The sequence below is a fragment of the Oryctolagus cuniculus genome, chromosome 1 (genome assembly GCF_051225735.1).
Source record: "Oryctolagus cuniculus isolate XC-2025 breed Fujian yellow rabbit chromosome 1, ASM5122573v1, whole genome shotgun sequence".
Classification (NCBI taxonomy): domain Eukaryota; kingdom Metazoa; phylum Chordata; class Mammalia; order Lagomorpha; family Leporidae; genus Oryctolagus; species Oryctolagus cuniculus.
The window spans coordinates 181,856,781-181,880,677 of NC_142867.1; the positions used below are offsets into that span (position 1 = coordinate 181,856,781).

Genomic DNA, 23,897 nt, shown 5'->3' on the forward strand with positions numbered 1-23,897 from the left:
GTCTAATGAGGGAGATTGGCAAGTAAAGAAATCACTGAAGTGTAGTGGAGGTGAGTCTGCATGAAGAGAATGCCATCAGGAGGAAAGAGACAGCAGGCTACAGGACTATCTCCATGTGGTGGGGAGGGATACCAGAAGAGTGTTCATAAAGAAGGGGCGTGTTTAATATTCAACCTGAAGGCAGAGACGTTTGCCAGTTAGAGACAGAAAATGCAAAACTAATGTACAGAGAGCTTCCAAGATGGTGGAGTAGGGAAGGAGCTTACTGCTCTAGTCTAGGAGATGATAGTTTTAAAAAAAGTGGAGAGGCCGGCGCCATGGCTCACTAGGCTAATCCTCTGCCTGCAGCGCCGGCACCCCGGGTTCGAGTCCCTTTTGGGGTGCTGGATTCTGTCATGGTTGCTCCTCTTCCAGTCCAGCTCTCTGCTGTGGCCCAGGAGTACAGTGGAGGATGGCCCAGGTCCTTGGACCCTGCATCTACATGGGAGACCAGAAGGAAGCACCTGGCTCCTGGCTTCGGATCAGCATAGCGTGCCGGCCGCAACACACCAGCTATAGCAGCCACTTGGGGGTGAACCAACGGGAAAAGGAAGACCTTTCTCTCTGTCTCTCTCTCTCTCACTGTCTAACTCTGCCTGTCCAAAAAAAATTAAAATGGAGAGAGTGCAGTCTCTCGGAAGAGCTAGGAAAAAAATGGCGGAGGAAACTCTATGCAAATTAGAGGGACAAAGTGGACCTATGTGGAGGGCGTGGACACCCACAATTCAGGACTCCAGTAGCCAAAGAGCCCATGCTCCAGCTTGGCGAGTGAGGTGAGACCAGAAGACAGCAGCCCAATCCAATGGTTATAAATCTGCAGGAAGAGCTTGGAGAAAACCCATTTTGGAGCCCCACTGGGGATAGTGTACCTGCCAAACTAGAGGAGAAAAAAAGGAAGGACACATTTCTCTCTCCCCAATTACCTTACAATGGCATTCTGTAACAAGCTGATAGAACGGGTGCCATTTTGGACATACCTAACAGCTGTGCCAGCTCATGTCCACACCCAACAACCAGTAGAGTGGAAACCCCTGATTCTGGTTGGGAAAACTAACAGGGAGCCAGGTGCTTGTGTCTGTGGGAGGCTTGTGTGCAGGGACTGTGAAAAAAATTGATGCTATGTGGGAGGACTCATGGTGTGGCTGGGACTTTGGGCAGCCATTGTGGGAGACTCCACATGCTCAGGGCTTCCTGGTTACTTGGTAAGAGAAATTACTGGGGAATCTGAGCTTACACTGAGGACTGTACAGATCCTTTGTGTGGTCCTTGGGGCAGAACAAATATTATACCCACTGGGGCTAATGCTCTGGCACTGGTCTCTTTTTGAGGAGAGGAACTCAGCTGAGCAGAATAAACTTCCGTTCTGATTAAAAAGAAGAAAAAAAAAAAGAGATTTACCATGCCAAACCTGGGTGTGTGTCACCTTAGACATGCCCTTCACACTGGAGAAATGAACAGAGCTCCCTGGCCACACCTACCACATGCCTCTGGATATTCTCTGAAAGCAGACATTCTACTTTATCAATAGATGCATAGTACAAGGATAAAAGCCACCACAGAGAAGAAACAAAGAAGACATCAACAAGTGTCTCCACAAATGCCAAATAACAAACGTACGTATTCAAGAAACAAGAATAAGGAAGACAACATGACACCCCCAAAGAACACAGCATTCAATACTAGATTGTGAAGATGATGATATTGAGGAAATGCCAGAGATGGAATTCAAGAAATTGATCATAAGATTACATAGATGTAATCAGAAGCAAATGCATGACTACTGAAATCCGTACATGACATGAAAGAAAATTTCTCCCATGAAATTTAGATCTTAAAGATAAATCAAAATGAAATGAGTAATTCAATAGACAAATAAAAAATGCAGGGGAAAGCCTTAACAAAGAATCTGTGAAGCAGAAGAAAGAATATCCAATTTAGAAGACAAAACACAGGAAATTATACAGTAAAATGAAAGACAAGAAGAGGAAATTAGAAAACTAAAAAATACTGTTGGGAATCTACAGGATACTATCAAACAACCCAACATACTGGTTCTAGGAGCTCCTGAAGGCATGGAAAGAGGGAAAGGATTAGAAGGCCTTTTTAGTGAAATAATAACAGAAAACTTCCCCAATTTGGAGAATAGCTTTCATAGAGAACGTGACATCCAAGTACAGGAAGCACATAGAACTCCTAACAGACATGAACAGAAAAGATCTTCACCATTTATTCCAACAAATTGGGAAACCTAGAAGAAATGGATAGATTCCTGAACACATACAACGTACCTAAGTTGAGACATGAAAACATAGAAAACCTAAACAGACCCATAACCAAAACGGAAATTGAATCAGTAATAAAGGCCCTCACAACAAAGAAAAGCTCTGGACTGGATGGCTTCACTGCTGAATACTACCAGACATTTAAAGGAGAACTCCAATTCTTCTCAAGCTATTCAAAACAATTGAAAGAAGAAATCCTCCCAAATTATTTCTGTGAATCCAGCATCACCTTAATTCCTAAACCTGAAAAAGATGCAACAGAGAAAGAGAAATAGACAAATTTCCCTGATGAACATAAATGCAAAAATCATTAACAAAATTCTAGCCAATAGAATCCAAAAACACATCAGAAGGATCATCCACCCAGACCAAGTGGGATTTAACCTTAGTGTCCTTCAACATTCGCAAATCAGTCAATGTGATACATCACATTAACAAACTGAAGAACAAAAACCATATGATTATCTCAATAGATGCAGAGAAAACATTTGATAAAATAAAACACCATTTCATGATTAAAACCCTAAGTAAATTGGGTATAGAAGGAACATTCCTCAACACAATCAAAGCAATCGATGACAAACCAACAACCAGCTTCCTATTGAATGGGGAAAATTTGGAAGCATTCCCACTGAGATCAGTTACCAAACAAGGATGCCCACTCTCACCATTGCTATCCAATATAGCCCTGAAAGTTTTAGCCAGAGCCATTAGGCAAGAAAAAGAATTCAAAGAGATACAAATTGAGAAGGAGGAAGTCAAACTATCCCTATTTGCTGATGACATGATTCTATATGTAGTGGATCCAAAAGAATCCACTAAGAGACTATTGGAACTCATAGAAGAGTTTGGTAAAGTAGCAGGATATAAAGTCAATACACAAAAATCAACAGTCTTTGTATACACAGAGAATACCAAGGCTGAGACTGAGGTTTTAAAATCAATCCCAGCCAGCACCACGGTTCACTAGGCTAATCCTCCACCTGCAGTGCTGGCACTCTGGGTTCTAGTCCCAGTCGGGGTGCTGGATTCTTGCCCGGTTGCTCCTCTTCCAGTCCAGCTCTCTGCTGTGGCCCAGGAAGGCAATGGAGGATGGTCCAGGTACTTGGGCCCCTGCACCCACATGGGAGACCAGGAGGAAGCACCTGGCTCCTAGCTTCAGATCGGCGCAGCGTGCTGGCCATGGCGGCCATTTGGGGAGTGAATCAATGTAAGGAAGACCTTTCTCTCTGTCTCTGTCTCTCACTGTCTAAATCTACCTGTTCAAAAATAAATAAATAAATAAATAAAATCCCATTCACAATAGCTACACAAAAATAATCAAGTAACTTGGAATAGATTCAACCAAAGATGTCAAATATCTCCATGATGAGAATTACAAAGCATTAGAAAATAAATAGAAGACATTAAAAAATCGAAAAATCTTCCATGTTCATGGATTAGAAGAATCAATATCTTTGAAATGTCAATACTACCAAAAGCAATTTACAGATTCAATGTGATACCAATCAAAATATCAAATACATTCTTTCCAGATATAGAAAAAAATGATCTGAGATTCATATGGAGACATGGGAGATCTCAAATAGCTAATGCAATCTTATACAATAAAAACAGTCAGAGGCATCACAACACCAGATTTCAAGACATACTACAAGGCAGTTATAATCAAAACAAAAACAGAGAGATAGACCAATGTATCAGAATAGAAATGCTAGAAATCAATCCAAGCATCTATAACCAACTTATATTTGACCAAGGAGCTAAAAACAATCCCTGGGGCAAGGATGGTCTATTCAACAAATGGTGCTGGGAAAACTGGATGTCCTTATGCAGAAGTATGAGGCAAGACCCCTACCTTGCACCTTGCACAAAAATCCACTCAACATGGATTAAAGATCTAAATCTATGACCTGACACCATCAAATTATTAGAGAACATTGAGAAAACCCTGCAAGACACTGGCATAGGTAAGGAGTTCTTGGAAAAGACCCCAGAGGCACAGGCAGTGAAAGCAAAATTAACAAATAGGATTACATCAAATTGAGAAGCCTCTATACTGCAAAAGAAACAACAGAAAAGTGAAGAAGCAATGACAGAATGGGAAAAATTATCTGCAAACAATGGAACTGAAAAAAGATTAAAAAACTAGAATATACAAAAAGATCAAGAAGCTCCACAACAACGAAGCATACAGCCCAGTTAAGAGATGCGCAAAGGACTTAAACTGACATTTTTCAAGGGAGGAAATCCAAAGGGCCAACAGACACATGAAAAAATGCTCAGGATCACTACCTGTCACAGAAACACAAATCAGAAGCACAATGACGTTTTGCCTCATCACAGTTAGAATAGCTTTCATGTGGAAATCAACAAACAACAAATGCTGGTGACAATGTGGGGAAAATGGTACGCTAATCCACTGTTGGTGGGAATGTAAACTGGTAAAGCCATTATGGAAGGCAGTATGGAGGTACCTCAAAAATCTGAATATAGACCTACCATATAACCCAGCTATCCCACTCTTGGGAATTTACCCAAGAGAAATGAAATCACTAAATAAGAGAATTATCTGCACCCCCATTTTATTGCAGCTCAATTCGCAATAGCTAAGACCTGGAATCAAACTAAATGCCCATCAACCGAAGACTGGATGAAGAAATTATGGGATATATACACTAGGGAATACTACACAGCAGTTAAAAAAACAGTCATTTGCAACAAAATGGATGAATCTGGAAAACATCATACTTAGTGAAATAAGCTAGTCCAGAGGGACAAATACCATATATTCTTCCTGATCTGTGAGAACTGACTGAGCACTTATTTGAGAAGGGATAACTTGAGTGGCCGTTGTCTTGACTATCAAGGAACAGTTTCTTTTTTTGTTGCTGTTTTTTGATTTATTTTGTCTTTCATCATACTATTTGTTGAACTCTTAATTGTGTATAAAGTCAATTGAAGATGGATATCATTAAAAAATAAGAGTGGGAATAAGAGAGGGAGGAAGAAGTTTGTAACTATAAAACTGTATAGTTCTGTATACATTCCTCTTTTTTTGACAGGCAGAGTTGGACAGAGAGAGAGAGAAAGTCTTCCTTCTGTTGGTTCACCCCACAAATGGCTGCTATGGCCGGCGCACTGCACCAATCCAAAGTCAGGAGCCAGGTGCTTCCTCCTGGTCTCCCATGCGGGTGCAGAGCCCAAGCACTTGGGCCATCCTCCATTGCCTTCCCAGGCCACAGCAGAGAGTTGGACTGGAAGAGGAGCAACCAGGACAAAATCTGGCGCCCCAACTGGTACTAGAACCTGGGGTGCCAGCGCTGCAGGTGGAGGATTAGTCAAGTGAGCCACAGCACCAGCCTATGAATACATTCCTAAGAATTTACTTCTAAGAGTACAGTTTAAAAACTTGTCATGGGACTCCAAATCCCATTAAACTGTGTGATAAAAATGCTATCTTGAGTGTTAAAGTGATCATATTAAGTCTAAAATGAACTTACAGATAGGATTAAATGCTAAAGTGATCATATAAATAGAATCAAGTGTCTGGTAATAATAATAATAAAAAAAGGAGATAATGTTCCAACAGGGGTAGCAGTCTACACAGCAGACTCATAGAATGACAATTGCTTTAAGTAACACCTGACCTCAGAATCAGCCCTTAAGTATTCCTGGTCTGGCTGAAAAGCCTGTGTGAGCATTTCAGGCATGGAAAGCCAAGACACTGTGGCTATGTTCCTAAAGTTGTTCCTATGAAATTTGTATTCCTTAAAAAATAAATTTAAAAAACTGATATACAGGTAAGCTGAGATTAAACCAGAAAGATATTTTGAAACTTCTTTGCAAAGCACATCGCAGATGAAAAGAGTTGAGCATAGCTAATGGGTGGCAGGCAGCCAACTGATGTTTTTTATAACACTTATTTTGAATCAATTTCCGTTTCTTAAAAAATTTTCAAAAGTACACTATGCTCCTTTTTACCCTTCACTTCATGTTTGTCCCTATGTTTGGGCTATTCAAAAATAATTTCAGATGACACCCAATTGCACCTTAGCACATCAATGATTATCAGCTGAAGGATAGAAGGATGCTGTCCTATATAACCATAGTATAATCATCAAAATCAAAAAATGATAAAACTATCTAGTCTATAGACTATACTCAGATGTTTCCAACTAGTCAGGTTCTTTGTAGGTTCAGGATCCAGTACAGGATCACGTCTTGCATTGAAATGTCCTTTCTTTCTTTTTTTCAATTCATTTTAATGGACATGTCATTTCTTTTAGATTCTTTCACTCTGTGACAATTCCTCAGTAATTTTTGTCTTTCATATCGTTGACATTTTTTGAGAGTCCAGGCCAATCAGTTTGTAAAATGTCCCACAGTTTGGGCTTGCTTGATATTTCTTCTTCATTTTAGAATATTTGACATAAATAACACAGAAGCATTCTGTATTTTTTTAGTGCATCATCTAAGGAGATATACAATGGTGATGCTTCCCATGTCTGGTAATGTTAACTTATCATTTGGTTAAGATGATGTTAGTCACATTTCTCCACTCTAAAATTAATAAGTATGTTGCCCTGAATGGTAAATAACAAATAAGCATTATATGAGGGAAAGCCTTAGTCTGATTGTACTTCCTTAATAGAATACTGCAGACTTGGTATTTTTAAAAGAACAGGATTTTATTTCTTATAGTCCTGGAAGCTAGAAAGTCCAGGATCAAGTCACTGACACCTGATAAGGGCATCTCTCTACTTTCAAGGTAACTATCTTCACTTGATAGGAAGAAGGTAGAAGAGCAAAAGAGGGGACAAACTGTCTCTGTCAAGCCTATTGTAATAGCATTGACCCATTCTTTAGGTTATTTCTCCATGACCTAAACACCTCACACAAGGCCCCACCTCCCAACATAGCTGCATTAGGAATTTAGTTTCAACACACAGTTTTTGAGGTAGATATCTCAGGTAGATAATGAGATACAAACTAAATATTGTGTTCCTTTTCAGAATCTCACCCACCATATTGGGTATTCATTGCTCATATTGCCTGAACTAATTACTGTAATAAGAATAACTTTCAAAATTCTAATAACACCTTCTAGATTATCAATAGGTTATTCTACTAGGTAACTCCTTCTTTTCTTATCCATTTATTATTAACTTGTCTATTTGTGAATTTCTTCTTTACTCAAAAGTTTAAAATCCACTACTGTCAAATTCTTCAAGACATGGCTTATGAGAGCCTTTTTGATATGACCATGCCCTTTTGACATAATATTCTACCATTCTTTGATTCTTTGAGCTTTCCCAAGTTTTCTGATACAACAAAATATTCCTGGCTCATTTTTTACTTTCTCAGCCCCTGACCTGGAGTCAGCCATTTCTATAGGAATAGGTTCCTTTTAGTAGAGAATGGCATTTAGAACTCAAGACCTGGGCATGTGATATATTTGATACTACTAGGATGTAATTGCTTCTAGGCCTTTTAGTGGAGAGAGATAAGACATGCCCTATGTGTGTTTGTGTGTCTGAGTGTGTACATGCACATGCAAGTGCACACATATGTCTACATACTCATTTATAGTCATTAATATATCTATATGTATCTGTCTACTTAAAACTGTGAGTTCACATTGCACTCAATTCCAATCCAATTCTGAAAGAGTTATTCTAGTCTTTTTCCTTTCTATATTTATAACTCCCTTCACTGCCAGTATCAAATTTGGCTCACATTATTTTTCATGTAGTTATATATTTGTCCAATCCTTTCTGAATGTTTGACTTCCATCTACCCCAGCCCAGTGCTGAACCCTGTCTCATGCCACTGGGCCACTCCCCACCCAACCTGATGCTAAAATTCAGCCCCTATAAAGCAGAAAAAGGAAGAGCAAAAAGAAAAAGCCAGTTAAAAAGTTCAGCTGCAGACATGCAATGTCCCATCACCCCACTGTGTGCACTTAACCAAAGTTGAGCCCTGGAAATCCTGGCTTCTCACCCCCATTGAAAACAGCTCTGACTTCAATGGTGATTGTACTCCAAGGAAGTAAAGTAACCAGGGTTGCATCTGGGACTGAAATTTTGGCAGCTATGGGCTGTGGGTCACTTAGAAACTAAGCAATTTGGAGATATATGGGGAGCCACTAGTAATAGTCCAAGCAACTGAAAGGGGATGAGTCCTGGACAGTATCCATCTCTTCAAGAGTTGGCCACACTCAGTGGTACCTGATTTATTATTGAATTTTTGTGTACTTCCTGACCTCAGACACGTTCTAAGGGAAATAAATATCTTTGGGTGATGTCAAAAACACACAGGATAGAAATATTGGAAAGAAGTGTCAGACTGGAGAGTTACATGCAAATTTAAGAACTACTTCTAACGAGTAGCTCAAGTTTATAAGAGTGTTTTTCCTACAAATGAAAACCTATTTTAAATTTTTGCACAAAGGAACAAACATACTTAGTGGCAAAAGCCAAGGTCAGAGAAGGTTTCCAGGGCTTGGTAGTGTGTGGAGGGGAGAGTCTGCCATTAGAAATTATGTGCACTTATACTAGCAACAGACAAAGAGTTGCTGAAGGCAACGGTCATTACCTTTTCTGAAAGAGTGGTAGAGAAAAACCTTGGCAACTCACATAATAAGCCCTTGTCCAAAGGAAGGCAAGAACTCCTCCTTTTGTGGAGCTAAATAAACACAAGCTGCTAAGAAGGCCAACCACCATGTGCCCTTCATTGCCCATATTCACTCTGATGGCTACTTTTACAAAAACAAACATGTCCCTTAAGGGACCACACTCTGCTCTTGCCCATCTGGCTGCCAAGTACCACTGCTGCTTTACAGAAATAATAACTGCAAGTGTATGTGTGATCCTGGGTAGTGTCAATGTGTATTTCTACTATTTAGAAATTGATCTATCATTTTGTCATTTGTCATATAAGCACCAGGGGGCCTAGTATGTGATACTCAGAGCTAGTTTGTTTCATTATCCTGCCTTAGTTGACAATACGCTATCATAATTAGGCATACAGGAACCAGGCTGCCCGTCTTTGTGCCCCATTTCTCTTGTGTGCTAACTGTGTGATTTGGACAGGTTACTTTACCTATCAGAGCCTCTGTTTGCTCACCCTGGAAAATGGGGAATCTTAGACCACCTCTTTCATAGGGTTGACATACTTAGTAAGCTCATATATGTAACTGACATCGTAGGATCCCTGGATCCTGCTGGAACATCAGCAAAAGAAGCTGAGGTGGTGTAGAGCAGAGGCTTGTAAATCTAGAAGGCTGGCCCCTATGATAAGCAGCAGCCTTATTCTCCATGCCCTTGTGTCCAAATCATGGTAGACTTGGATATGACAGTATCTGGGTAGAATCCAGCAACAAGCATCTGGGCCATGGTTTGCATTATCTGGGCCTCAGTTTCTTGTTGAGATAATAAAAATGATAATAGTATCTGTCTCATGGGGCTGTGAAGGGGATTTAAAGCAACTAGCACAGAATTCAGCTCATTTAAGTGCTGTATAGATGTTAGTACTACTATTATCATTGGCAAACATGTGTGATGTTAGCTAGATTGCTATTGTCTTAAACTTACAGCTATGGCTAACAGTGCTCTGCCAATCCCAGCACCATGGGAAAGCCACATCCAAGTAGAGTGACTTGGATGAACCACAATTGAGTAGACTGGACTTTGGTCAAAACTCCAGTGCTATCAAATGAACAACATAAGAATCAGGGAACCAAGTCTGAAGTCTCTGATCTACCTCTGTCAGGCCAATCCAAACACACCTGAAGCTGGCCAGAGTTGCAGCAAGACTAGTTTCAACCATTAAGGTGATGGGTCACCCTCTGTCTCTTACCTGCCCTTGGTCTGTAGTTAATTGCTCAGGATCTGAACAGGGTCTAGACTTGAAGGTACAGGGCATCAGCTGCAACTGTCAGTTCACAGAGCCTTTACTGCAAACAGGTTTTGACAGAAGGAACAGGAACATGGAGAAGAAGGGCCAGAGGAAAAAAAGCAGTGTAGAAAAGAATTTTGGGGAAACCAGCATTTCCATAACATTTTGGCCAAAAGCCCAACCATGAAACTAAACACCTGGAGTCTAGAAGCTGAAAGAAACCATAGCAATCAGGTTTACTACTCTCCTTATACAAGGTCCTTTTAGCCAATACTATTGGGGAAGACATAGTTCAGAATTCAGATTATTTTTATATTTTAGAAAAATGTTGGGATTACCAAGACATAAATTGTGTAACACCCCTAGAAGCATCTTAGAGAAAACACTATAATATGACTAATATTGCTTCAGTGAAATGTATAAATATTTACACAAAGTAGGATATGGCCTATCAAATACAAGTTAATTCAGGTCTGATTTCATCACCAGAAGTCTCTACCACACTGAAAAAAACTTTATGATGTTAAGAGTTTTTGGGACTTTGAAATTGAGCATGAGAACTTGTTTAAAGAACAGAGCTGAGATGTTGACCAGTGACATGGCTAATGCAAAGGCATATACAGTGTTCTCTGTGAATGCAACGCACTTGGGTCACCATATCCTTACTCAGCATCTGCTATTTTTCCAAGCCTTGTGCTAGACACTGAAGCTAAAGTGGTATATAGTTTCCTAGGGCTACTGTAACAAACCACCATAAACAATTTTATAGAAATCACTGAAATTGTGGCATAGCAGGTAAAGCTACCACCTGTAATGCCAGCATCCCATATGGGCACTGGTTCATGTCCCAGCTGCTCCACTTCCCATTCGGCTCTCTGCTAATGGTCTGGGAAAAGCAGAAGATGGCCCAAGTGTTTGTGCCCCTGCCACCCATGTGGGAGACCCAGATGAAGCTCCTGGCTCCTGGCTCCTGGCTCCTGCTCCTGACTTTGGCCTGACCTAGCCTGGGCCATTGTGCCCATCTGGGGATTGAACCAGCAGATGGAAGATCTCTCTGTCTCTCCATCTCCCTCTGTAACTCTGACTTTCAAATTAATAAATAAATCTTTAAAAAAAAAACACACAGTTTCAAAGATCTGAAAACTAAAATCAGGTGCAAAATCAGGGTGTCCTAGAACCATACTCCTTCTGAAATCTGTATGGGAGAAAATCTTCCTGGCCTCTTAGAGCTTCTGGTGTTTGCTGCAACTCCTTGGTGTTCCTTGTCATGTAGCTACATCACTCCAGTCTCTGCTACTGCCCTGATGGTGTTCTCCCTATTGTATGCCTCTCTCCTCTTATGAGAATACTGGTTATAATGGATCTACTAAGTGTGTTCTAGTGCAACCTTATCTTGAGTGATTATATCTACAATGAGCCTGTTTCTAGGTAAAGTCACATTTTAGAGTACTAGGGGTTAGAACTCCAATTAATCTTTCTGGGAGACACAGGAGCTGCAATTCAACGCATAGCAAGTAGTAAACCCAAACAGACATGACCCCTTGCTCTTATCAAGCAAACAACAGAATAGGGTAGTCAGATTACAAGTACAATAGTTCGTCCTATCCACAGGGAGTATATTCCAAGACCCCCAGTAGATTCCTAAAGCCATGGATAGTAATGAATCCTATTTATACAATGTTTTTTCCTATACATATTTATGATGAAGTACAATTTACAAGTCAAGCACATTAAGAGATAAACAACAATACCTGATAATAAAATATAACAATTATAACGAAACTTTATAGTTAAAAGTTGTAGTCTCAGACTCTGTTATTCTCATACACTCTTTCTCTGAAATATCTAATCCTATTCAGTCTTCCTGTGATGATGTGAGGTGATAGAATGCCTCCTTGAGGAGTTGAAATGAGGTGAACCGTACATAGGCGTTGTAATATAGCATTAGGCTACTATGTAATGATTACTGGAATGCAAGTACTACAGTGCCACCACAGTCAATCATGTAATGGAGATGGTTACTAAGTGGCTAAAGGGCAGGTAGCATATATGGATGGATAGAGATGATTCACCTCCCAGAGGGAACAGAGCAAGATGGCATGAGATTTTATCACACTACTCAGAATGCTCCACAATTTCAAACTTATGAGTTGTTTATTTCTATGTTTTGCCATTTAATATTGTTGGACTTCAGTAGACCATGTGTAACAAACCACAGAAGGTGAAACCATGGATAAGGGTGAACCACTGTACATTGAGAATTTCCAAAAAGGGAATGTTAGTGAATCCATTATAATGGGTGAATTTTACCCAATCAAGAGTTTTCTCCATGAAGAAGTAACATTTTAAATGGAGATGAAGAGTAAAAGCCAACTAAGATGAGAATCCAAAAAGACACCAGGACAGAGCTGCTATGTTCCACACTGGACTTAAGTAGAACCCAGGTCCCAGAATCCAAAGGGAAGCCTGGAAGTGTCTCAGAGGCCTCCAGCAACAACTAATCTGCCCCTGGACTGGCCCCTACTGGCCTGAAACCCCACCCTGAGAAACAGTCAAAGGCACAGTAGACAGGGAAGGGATATCAGCACCCAGACCCATGGCTCAGAATTGCAGCCTCTGTGCAGGAGAGAAAGTAGGGGAGAGTCTCTTTGCTTTCCCATTTTGGGCCTAAGTTAATTAAAATATTTTTGTCTCAGAATCAGCACAGTGCTTAATGTACAGATAGCTTCTGCTGACCTTGTTCCATGGGAATGTAATGTACTTTTATCAGGGGAAGCAGACATGTCTGTTTTGTGAATTTCTCTGAGCAGTGTTCAAGTGGACTCATGGCTGCCAAAATGCCTCTGCTTGAGGGTCCCGGGAGCTGAATATCTGCCAGAGGTGGGAGCAGGGGTGGAGGCAGTGAGCATGTATAGTCTCTGCTCTGATAAGCCTTAACCTTGGGACAACCTTCACTATGTAGGAAGCTCCACATTTATGAGACATGTGTACTGTGGTCATTAGCATTGAGTGTGGTTGTTGAATTTTGTTTTATACACACAGCATTTTAGTATTTCACTTAAAAGTGGGGTGGGAGCTTTTTTTGAAACATAAACATAAATAGTACAGATCCTATGTGTACAGCTCGGTGATTTTCTACATCCAGGACCCAGATCTAGCACCCAGTTCTAGGTGACACTACAGAAGCCCTACTCCCTGCACTCTTCTTCTAATCCTACCTACCAAGAGTAACTACCATCCTGACTTCTGAAAATTTTGGGGTTTTGAGCTTATATTAATGAAAACTCACAATATTGAATGTTGGTGTTTGTTTATGTTTGAAATATTTGCCTATGTTGTTGATTGTTGCTGTAGTTTATTGTTGTATACAGTATTGTATAAATATACCATGATTTTTATTAATTCATCTATTGATGAACACTTGTGTAATGAATATCCTTTTTAAAAATATTTCATTATTTCAAAGGGGAGAGAGAGAGAAGAGAGAGAGAGAGATTGAGAGAGAGAGAGATCTTCTATCATCTGATTCACTCCCTAAATGCTCACAACAGCCAGGACTGGACCAAGCTAAAGCCAGAAGCCCAAACCTTGATCCAGGTGTCCCACACAAGGGTGACAGACACCCAGACATTTGAGCCATCACTTGCTACCTCCCAATATGCAAATGAAGAGGAAATTGGAATCAGAAGCAGAGCTGAAACTTGAACCTAGACACTCTGATATGAGATGGGATGTGTCCCACATGGAGTTTTAACTGCTGTGCCAAACTCCCACCATAGACATTTTATAAAACCAATAGCACTATAGCATTTTAAAGCTTGGACTTAACACACACTATAGGGCTAAAAATAAGGCAATATATTTATAGAAATTCACACAAGGATCTAAAATAAATACAACCAACTCAGGCTTCCTCTTCTATTCATTTAACATTTTATGGATGTTTGTGGAAGACTTTTTTGAAGTATTTCCTGGAGACAGCCTGCTACAATAGGAAGTATAAAGGTGCTGTGGCCAGATACACTAAAGTTTGAATACTGGATTCACTACTAATTAATTGTGGGTACTTGGGTAAATCAGCCTCTTGGATTCTCAGATGCCTTTGACTGTAAGATGAGGAAAATCAACAGAGCCTGTCTCTCTAGAAGTAATTGAGATCATGTGTTAAAGTGCCGTCTATGACAAGTTCCTTCCATTTGCACATTTGCTGGGAAGTTATCAACCACATACATTATCTAGATGATGTTGTGAAGGTGCTGTGAATGAAACTGACTCACACACAGGCCCTACCTTAGATGGTATATACTCATGTCAGGCCCTTGACAGGCAGAATAACTGTAATGCAGTTAAAAACATTATTTTCGTGTCTGTAGCAGGTTTGGATGTGATCTTTTAAGCATGAATCAAATTTGAATATGTAGAAATTTTGAATGACATGAAAAGGGCAAAAAAGTATTCCAAATTAGGAATACAGTTTGTGTTAAGACAGCCAGAAAACCATGGGCCATAATGGAAAATAACAAAATAGTTTGGGATAGGTATGGATAAACATAGTGTGGATTAAAGGAAACAGTGCAAAGGATTAGAAAAAGAGCTCCATATCAGAGGACCAGAAAGAGTTTTACAGTCTGTTTCACAATATGATGAAAATCATTAGGGCCAAAGATTTTTAAACTAATTTTCTGGGCTGGTTACAAAAAGTTAGGCAGACCTAGCTGCAGAGGGATCTACTTCCATGCTTTTTTTGGCTAACTCCTATTTGTAGAATCGTTGTACTTCAATTGCAAACAGAACTTTCTAATACTGATCTTTAGAGAACGCTTCTGACTGAGAGCTCATGCAACTGAGCCTTGTCCTTATCATTTCCATTTTGGAGCCTGCAACAAGAAAATACAGTAGGCTTGTTATTACAGGCCCTTAGCTCTCCACAAATGTACTTCTCAAGACGTGATCGTTTGGAACTGGCCAATTCATGAACTCAGCGCATTTGTGTATTTGACATCTACGTCCAGATAATGAGCCACTCTCTCCAATTATTTCCTCTCAAGAAGACTGATCGATTTAGCAGCCTCTGTGTCCGTTACATTATCCAGTCCCAGGCAGTGATGATATTTATACAAAAGACAGAGACATTTCTATGCTATAATGGAAGTTTGAAGAAGTTGGAGCCAATGACCTTTCACTCTGAAGCAGAAGAAAAACAAGCACATATTTTTCATTCTTGTTAAGAATAGGGGCAGAGAAATTAGCAGAAATGCTTCTTTTAGGCCCACTATTCAGTACTCAACCTATGTCTTAAATAACTCCCTTTATTTTGATAAAGTTTTTACATTCCCTCAAAATAGACGTGGTTCTGACCATTGTTTCTGATTTTTGTGGGTAAAAATTGGATTTCCCATTTTATCACCCCCTTATACTTATTCTTAATGAACTCTACAACATGAAAAAGAGGTTGGATTGTAGGCTTAAGATATAATTCCTAGTCAGTCTTGGCCTGGAACTTCCCACATTTTCAGCCTTCAGTTTTTACTCTATTAGCAACACCTGAGTTCATGAGAAATGTTCTCTGCGCAGGCATTAAGGGTGTCCTTTTCCTCTGATTTCTTCTCAGGTGGGAAATTGGCAAGTGGAGTCCATGTAGTCTTACCTGTGGGGTTGGCCTGCAAACCAGAGATGTCTTCTGCTCCCACCTACTTTCCAGAGAGCTGAATGAAACAGTAATCCTAGCCGATGAGCTGTGTCACCAGCCCAAGCCCAGCACGGTGCAAGCATGTAACCGCTTCAATTGCCCCCCAGCCTGGTACCCTGCACAATGGCAGCCGGTGAGTTCTGAGCTTACTCAACATTGGAGTTTCTGTTTGCAACAGCGATTCAAGACAAAGGGCGCTCTCTCAACAGTTTTGTCCCATTGAAAGAATGTTCAAGGTCTCGTCATTTCTTCTTAGTATTTTTCCAGTCTTACTCCAATCCAGGTCTTGTTGTTATAAATATCCTGCCCTTTCTATTTTACCACACCCACAGTGACCTGCAAAAGCAACTCAAATGACCCATCTCTTGACCTGAGAGTATTTGTGACAGAGCTGTCACCCAGCTAAGGAAAAATTTTAAAATAAAGACAATGTTGTGGGTTTTCCATAAAACTAAATTTGTTCTGGATTTATGCCCTTTCTAGTGTTTTTTCTGTTTAAAATTCTAAAAAAAAAGAACTAGGTGATGATTTTTTTTCATTGTTTAACAAAATAAGAAGTTAGAAATCCCGAGTCAGTTCCAGAGATTTGTTTATTTTCCTGAGAAAATAATTCCAAAAGTCTGGGAACCATTGCTTTAAAGCAGGAGTTGACAAACTATAGCCCACAAGCTAAATCTAGTTTGTATCCTTTTTTGGTAAAGTTTTATTGGAACACAACCACACCCATTCTTTTACATATTGTTTATTGCTGCTTTTGCCCTACAAGGACACAATTGCATGGTTGTGACAGATGCCATATGGCTCACAAAATCTAAAATATTTACTATCTATCACTTACAAAAAGAAAAAAAAATCTTGCTGATCTTGTACCAAAGTATTATAATAATAACACAACTACATTCTTTATATTTATTTACTATAATATCTATCTAGAATTAATATATATTCATCAATCTTTAAATAGTGTTTTTGCATGTCTTTATAAAACATGGGATTTTAGATTAATTGGTTGATTGGATAAAACATTATTTGTAATTTGCTCTCCATTAGGACATCAGATATAGCTGTTTTTTTTTTTTTTATTTGAAAGGCAGAGAGATGGAGAGATAGAAATATCTTCCACTGTTGGTTCACTCCCCAAATGCCTGCAACAGTCAAAGCAGAGCCAGGCCAAAGCCAGGAGCCTGGATCTCTATCCAGGTCTCCCATGTGGGTGGCAGGGACTCAAGTGTTTGAGCTTTTATCTACCACCTCCCAGGAGGCACATTAGCAGGAAGCTGGGTCAGAACCCAACTAGCCAGGACTTGAACCAGTCACTCCAATATGGAATGCAGGCATTCCAAGAGGCAACTGAAACCTCTACCACAACCCTCACCATAAAGTTAGCTTTAAAGTGTCAGCAGAGGTTACAAAGTAATCCTCAAAGTTGGAGGGGACATGCATCCCCATTTTAATGTGTGCTTTTCACTCTCCAAATTGTCCCAAATTGCGTGATAAATTATGTGGTCATCTGGCTGAGGAGGAGTGAGGATGGCAGCTCATGTGCCTTTGCCTTAGTGATGAAGGAGAGGCTGCCATTGTCAGGCAGCTTTTTCATAATCGCTTGGTCGAGCCCCTTCCTTCTCCCTGCCCTTCCTGGAGCTGTGGTTTCCTGAAGCACTCATAAAACCAAAAAGCAGTAAGATACAAATGTCTAAAGCACCTGGGAACAGATGTTGAGTATCTATTTTTCCTTTTCTTGTATATGGCATCAATTCCCTGCTACTGTGTGAAGGTTTGTGGAAGTCAAAAGGATATCTTGAGTGCCCATGAACCAGTATCCCACTAAGAAATATGTATTATTCCTAATTGAATGGAAGTTAATCCTCACAGCAAACCAGTGAAAAGTATGTTTCATTCTCTTCATTTTAGATTGGGGAAACAGATTCATAGGGCTAGAAAACAGTGCTGGCTATCAACCCGGCTTTACCTGACCCTTTCCACTCTATTGTATGGTTGAAAGGGCCCCCAGGTGTTATACAGGCTGTCCTTGTTTTACAAGTGTCAGAACTCCAGCATTGATGCAGCCTTTTTCAAGATCATGAACCCTGGACCAGAACCCAGGCCTCCTGATTTCTAATGCATTTTTACTAAGTTACTTCTGACTAGGGTAAAACTATGGCCATGCCAAACCTAAGAAAATGATAAAAATTCAACTCCACTGTTGAACTAACCTTACTAGTAGCTGGTGTTGCTGTTAGATCATAGTATGTTGGGAATAAAATATTTATATGATGAAATGAATGTGTAGATCAAGCATATCATCCCACAAGCCTTGAAAATCTGGCAGAATTCCAGCCTTTTATATTATCAATGCATTGTTATGATTATTTATAGGTCATACTATCAACCTGGCAGTGAAATTCAATGAAACATGAAACACTAACCTCTTTACAATATGCACACATACTGCTGAATAGTGATCTTGATTCAGGATACTTTTTTGAGTTTTAGAGAATGCCTACATACATGACCTTTTTGGTCAGTTGCCAACCCAACCCCACATCCAGTGTTCCTGTTTGAATCAGCACATTTCCAAAGAGTCACTTATCCTCCCATTTTCCATCGATCTTGGGCCTGTGAAGACATGAATTTCTTTCTTTCTTTCTTTCTTTCTTTCTTTTTTTTTTTTTTTTTTTTTTGACAGGCAGAGTGGACAGTGAGAGAGAGAAAAAGGTCTTCCTTTGCCGTTGGTTCACCCTCCAATGGCCACCACGGCTGGCGCGCTGTGGCTGGCGCACTGCGCTGATCCAAAGCCAGGAACCAGGTGCTTCTCCTGGTCTCCCATGGGGTGCAGGGCCCAAGGACTTGGGCCATCCTCCACTGAACTCCCTGGCCACAGCAGAGAGCTGGCCTGGAAGAGGGGCAACCGGGACAAAATCTGGTGCCCCAACCGGACTAGAACCCGGTGTGCCGGTGCCGCAAGGCGGAGGATTAGCCTAGTGAGCCGTGGTGCTGGCCAACATGAATTTCTCATGAAAACTTTTCTATTTCATTCCATTAATGAGAAATCGCTGGAGCCAGGTAAAAGTTCATTTTTCAGATTAGGAAACTAATATTCAATAACCACCTGAAGTTCATCCAGTAAAACAGGGATACACTTTTATTCCTTTAAAAACTATTGCCTTTCATGCCCAGTACATAATAATCGTGAAAATATTCAAACATAAGAAGAAGAAATAAAGAACAAAGAAAGTGAAAGCCAGGGGCCCATGCTGTAGCACAGCAGGTTCAGCAGGTTAACACCCTGGCCTGAAGCGACGGCATCCCATATGGGCACTGGTTCGAGACTCAGATAGTCTACTTCCCATCCAGCTCTCTGCTATGGCCTGGGAAAGCAGTGGAAGATGGGCCAAGTCCTTGGGCTCCTGCTCCCACGTGGGAGACCCGGAAGAAGCTCCTGGTTCCTGGCTTCGGATTGGCACAGTTCCAGCCATTGTGGCCAATTGGGAAGTGAACCATTGGGTGGAAGACCTTTCTCTCTCTCTTTCTCTCACTCTCTCTCTCTCTCCTTGCTTCTCCTCTCTGTGTAACTCTGACTTTCAATAAATAAATAAATCTTAAAAAAAAAAGAAAGAAAATGAAAGCCATAGTGATTCTAGCCTCCAGAGAAAGCCTCAGTTAAAAGTTTAGTGCATATGATCTGTTTAAAGAATTCTAGGTCACTTTTAGGAATCCCTCTAAAACTGGAGGAAATAATGAACTATTCTTCTTACATTGTCTCCTATAATCCCATTTAGTTAAGCTTTGTTGACAAAAATTAGCTATTACTGCTAAAAAGAAAGGAAGTCATTGTGTGTGAGAACACATCAAGATGTTGCTAAACTGCAGGTGTTGCAAAAGTAATCAACAGTGGTCTTAGGCTACCGACCACCTAGCACACCAGTTGTTGACAATCAGTGTGCAGGGTTACCCCTCTTACTCCTCAGTCATCCTGGCTTAGGACAAAGAAACCTGGTGTGCATTCACTTGCTCTTCTCCATTTAGTTGAATGAATCTATCAGAGGATAATGCTGAGAGCTTAATTCTTCAGTGCCTATCCTTTTCAATATGAAAAAAAGGAGCTAGGGAAATCAAATTCTTCAATTACCGAAAGACAGATAACATGCTGATAGACAAGACATTAGCCTGTTTGAAAGATAAGTTCCTCTTCCTCACTGTTTAAGTGCAGGGTTCATGCTGACCTCATGTGTTTCTTTTCCTTGAAAAAGGAAAAGCATAAATTACATGAATTGTCATCTACCAGATAGGAACACAATTCCCTATGTCCTTTGTGGAGCATGTGCTGACAAATGGCAAAAGGCCAATATTTATACATTCTGAAGGACTGGAGGAGACCTAGTATGAAGTCTTTGTATTTATGTTAAAACAGTGTTTTAAAAACAAGTAAATAAAACCGAAGCGGAAATGTAACTGTAGCTTTGGTTGTGAGGAGGCCATCTTATTTCAGTCCTGCCTCTTACTCTTACCCCTAGGTTTTTATCTCTGGGCTGAGTGAAGAATTCATTTAATATTTATCTTTCTCAATTTAGCTGTAAGATTTTGTTAGGTTGTATTCAGATAGCTTTTGAACACTTACATGTTTTGTTTGTGTTAGTCAACACCATCACATCATCATCTTTTTGGTATTGGCTACAAATGACTTATTTATTACATACCTCAAGAGGGATCATATCACACTAATGAGTTACAGCACCAAATTAAGAGCCACATATACAAAGGGTCTTCAAAAAGGTTATGAAAATGCATATTATAAAAAAGACCATGCATTTCTAAAAGTTTTTTCACCAAAATAAATTTATCTTTTAGTTCCATTTTCCATGAACTTTAAGAAGTATCTTCATACACCACGTATTAGTCTGAAACACTTTGATCATGACTGTATCAACTGGAAATATTTTGGTTACTTATTTGATAAGCAGAGATAAAGAAATAGGATTCTGAATCTATTGATTCAGTCCCCTAGTGCCCACAACAGACCCTGTAGATAGGGCTGAAGCTAGGAGCCAGAAACTCAATCCAGATCTTCCATAATGGTGGTTGGAACCCAATTACTTGAGCCACCACTGCTGCATCCCAGGGTCTGTATGAGCTGGAATCAAAAGCTGGAGGTTGGTATCAAACCCAGGCACTCCAATATGAGATGCAGGTGTCTTAAGTGCTTGGCCAAAACAACATTAATTTATTATCTTATAGCTGCAACAGTCAGAGGTCCATAGTCAGTTTAACTATGCTAAAGTCAAGAGATGGGCTGGCCTGCATTCTTTCTGGAGACTCTGGAGGAGAGGACCTATTGCTAGCTTCCCTGGCTCACAGCCCATTCTTTCACCTTCAAAGCATATCACTCCAAACCTTAATTATCTGCTTATATCCTGTCTCTCCGACTCTGACCCAACTGCCTCAGTCTTGTAAAAGCCATCAGGACTACATGATGCCAGCCTGGATAATCTGGAATAATGTCCTCATCTCAGTACCCTTACCTTCATTGCATCAGCAAAGTTCGTTTTATTGTATAAGGTAACGTGTTGGAGGTCCCAGGAACTGAAACATGGGTGTCTTTGGAGTTCATTATTACCCCTATGGAGGGCTGATGGAGTACATAGTCTCTACTAAGAAAAGATCCTTGAGATTGAGAACTCCCTGCCACTACCTATGAACCTCGTATACATCAATATTCCTTCATTTGTTTTTATTCTAAATATTAAAAAGCACACAAGATAAAAAACAAAGGTGCTGTGGAGTCAAATGGAAATGAATTACCCCAGTCTCTATTGTGTATCTTTTTGGTTCAGGGTTGTATCATCTAGCTCTGCAAACATATTGCACACATCTGTACAGAGACAGAAGCATTAACCACAGTCCCCATATCCCCCTTGCTTAAAACTTATTTTATTACTATTGCCCTATAAACCTTTTTATCGGGGTTACAATTCAAATGCCTGTGGTTTTTGCTGTGTAAAAAGGCATATGAGCGACAGAGGAGCCCCTGCTAGTAATATTAAGATAAAAAGAAAATTTTAATGATAAGTATAAAGGCTTGAGAATGAAAGCTTCCATTTTCCAGATTCAAACATACAAACACATGCCCACAGAAGAAAATAAAATCTTTGGTTGGCATTAGAGGGCTGAATTATGGCAGAAAATAAGTTATTATAGTTTTGTCATATTTCAATGAATAAAATATAAATCTACACAAATTAGAAGTCCTATTTATTGAAGATATTGTATCCCAAGGATTAAAAAACTATAAGGAGGTCATCTATCTTATTTTCAATAGTGTATTTAATAAGGAAATGGATACTTCATTCTATCATTAAAAAGCAAGAATAAATGCAAATACAGATCGAAAATCAGTTTCACATGTGAATTAGTTTTGGTTAGCAGAAAGCTCTTTGTCATTACTACTCTGAATTTTAGTGTGTATCCAGTCCCAGGATTCACATCCTAAACCTAGAAAATTCACTGTAAACACTTGTATTTCCTAGATTAAGAAAACTTAATTGATATTAGATGGACAAGGTCATCATAATTCACAAAATGGTTGGGATAGTACTGTTATCATTTGAATAATTTTGTTTAGTAAGTGAGATGCCAGACTTCATTTTGCTTTCTTTCTTTAAACCCTAATTCCTTTGGTGTGGTTATGACCCCTATTATATCAAGGACTGTCTCCCATTGCCTTTGGAACATACCAATCTCTATCATTAAATTACCTCAAATTCCAAAGATCTAATATCACACATGATACACACCTACCTGCCCACTTTCCCAGCAAACTTCATCTTGCATCACTGATCCTTTTGGTATGGATGTCACCAGCACTTTTTCTACCACTTTCCTAGAATCCTGAGTCATTTCCAGACTTGGTGTCCTTACACTCAGTCCATATCCATATCCCATTGATTCTGCCTCCTGAATCTCCCCTAGTACTTTCTTCCTTTCTAACTTTCTCTCTTTGCTTTGTTCCAAGTCTTCACAATCAACAAACCAAACCATTGCAAACAGCCTTTGATTTAAACTTCCTTTATCTTCTGCCTAATTCCCTCCCAGGGTTTCCCAAATTGGTATTGATGGCTTCTTACTCCTGGCCCTTTCTTTAGCCTTTTTTTTTTTTTTTTTTTTTTGGACTGGCAAAGTTAGAGATAGAGAGAGAGACAGAGAGAGAAAGGTCTTCCTTTTTCCATTGGTTCACCCCCTAAATGGCTGCTACCGCTGGCGCGCTATGCCCATCTGAAGCCAGGAGCCAAGTGCTTCCTCCTGGTCTCCCATGCAGGTGCAGGGCCCAAGCACTTGGGACATCCTCCACTGCACTCCCAGGCCACAGCAGAGAGCTGGACTGGAAGAGGAGCAACCGGGACAGAAGCCGGCACCCCAACCGGGACTAGAACCTGGGGTGCCGGCGCTGTGGGCAGAGGATTAGCCAAGTGAGCTGCGGCGCCAGCTCTTTAGCCTTAAAAGTACTAAAAATGTGCTGAGAACTTTCAAATAGGGGAGTGGTGTACAGTGTTTTAGACCCAGAAGCCCTTTCTGCATAGCACACCTAATAACACCTCACAGGGCAGTGTTCTGTGGAACCTATCATCCCATGCTGCCCAAGTCATTTTTTACAAAGTCAATGATGTTACTCCTTCCTTTAAAGCTTGTAATGACCCCTCACAATCTTAACATTGTGTCCAAAGGGCCCTCACTATCTGTCCTTCATTTGACATCTCAGTTTCATTTCCTAACCACTCTTCTGCATGAACTCTGTGCTCCTCATACTTGGAATTGCTCCGAGTTTCAGGAGCAGACCATGCCCTTCATACCCTGGGTGTACACAGACGCAATCAAATGCTGCCCTCCCTCCTAATCTTCATGGCCAACTACTGAACTGGCACTCCCTCTGCAGAGACTCCCCCGGCGTTTCCATAAAGATTGGGTTACACTCTCCTTTGTATTCCCTCTTTTAT

General features: G+C 40.2%; 1 protein-coding gene across 6 annotated transcripts in view; it reads left to right on the top strand.

The window, feature by feature from the left end:
* ADAMTSL1 (ADAMTS like 1) overlaps nucleotides 1-23,897 on the top strand; it is a 1,088,032-nt gene that overhangs the window by 901,564 nt on the left and 162,571 nt on the right. For all 6 annotated transcript variants that reach the window (XM_008254434.5, XM_008254437.5, XM_089317536.1 and 3 more), the window contains one exon: nucleotides 15,832-16,042. In XM_008254434.5, the coding sequence (XP_008252656.4) occupies nucleotides 15,832-16,042 (211 nt within the window). The remainder of the gene's footprint in view (nucleotides 1-15,831; nucleotides 16,043-23,897) is intronic.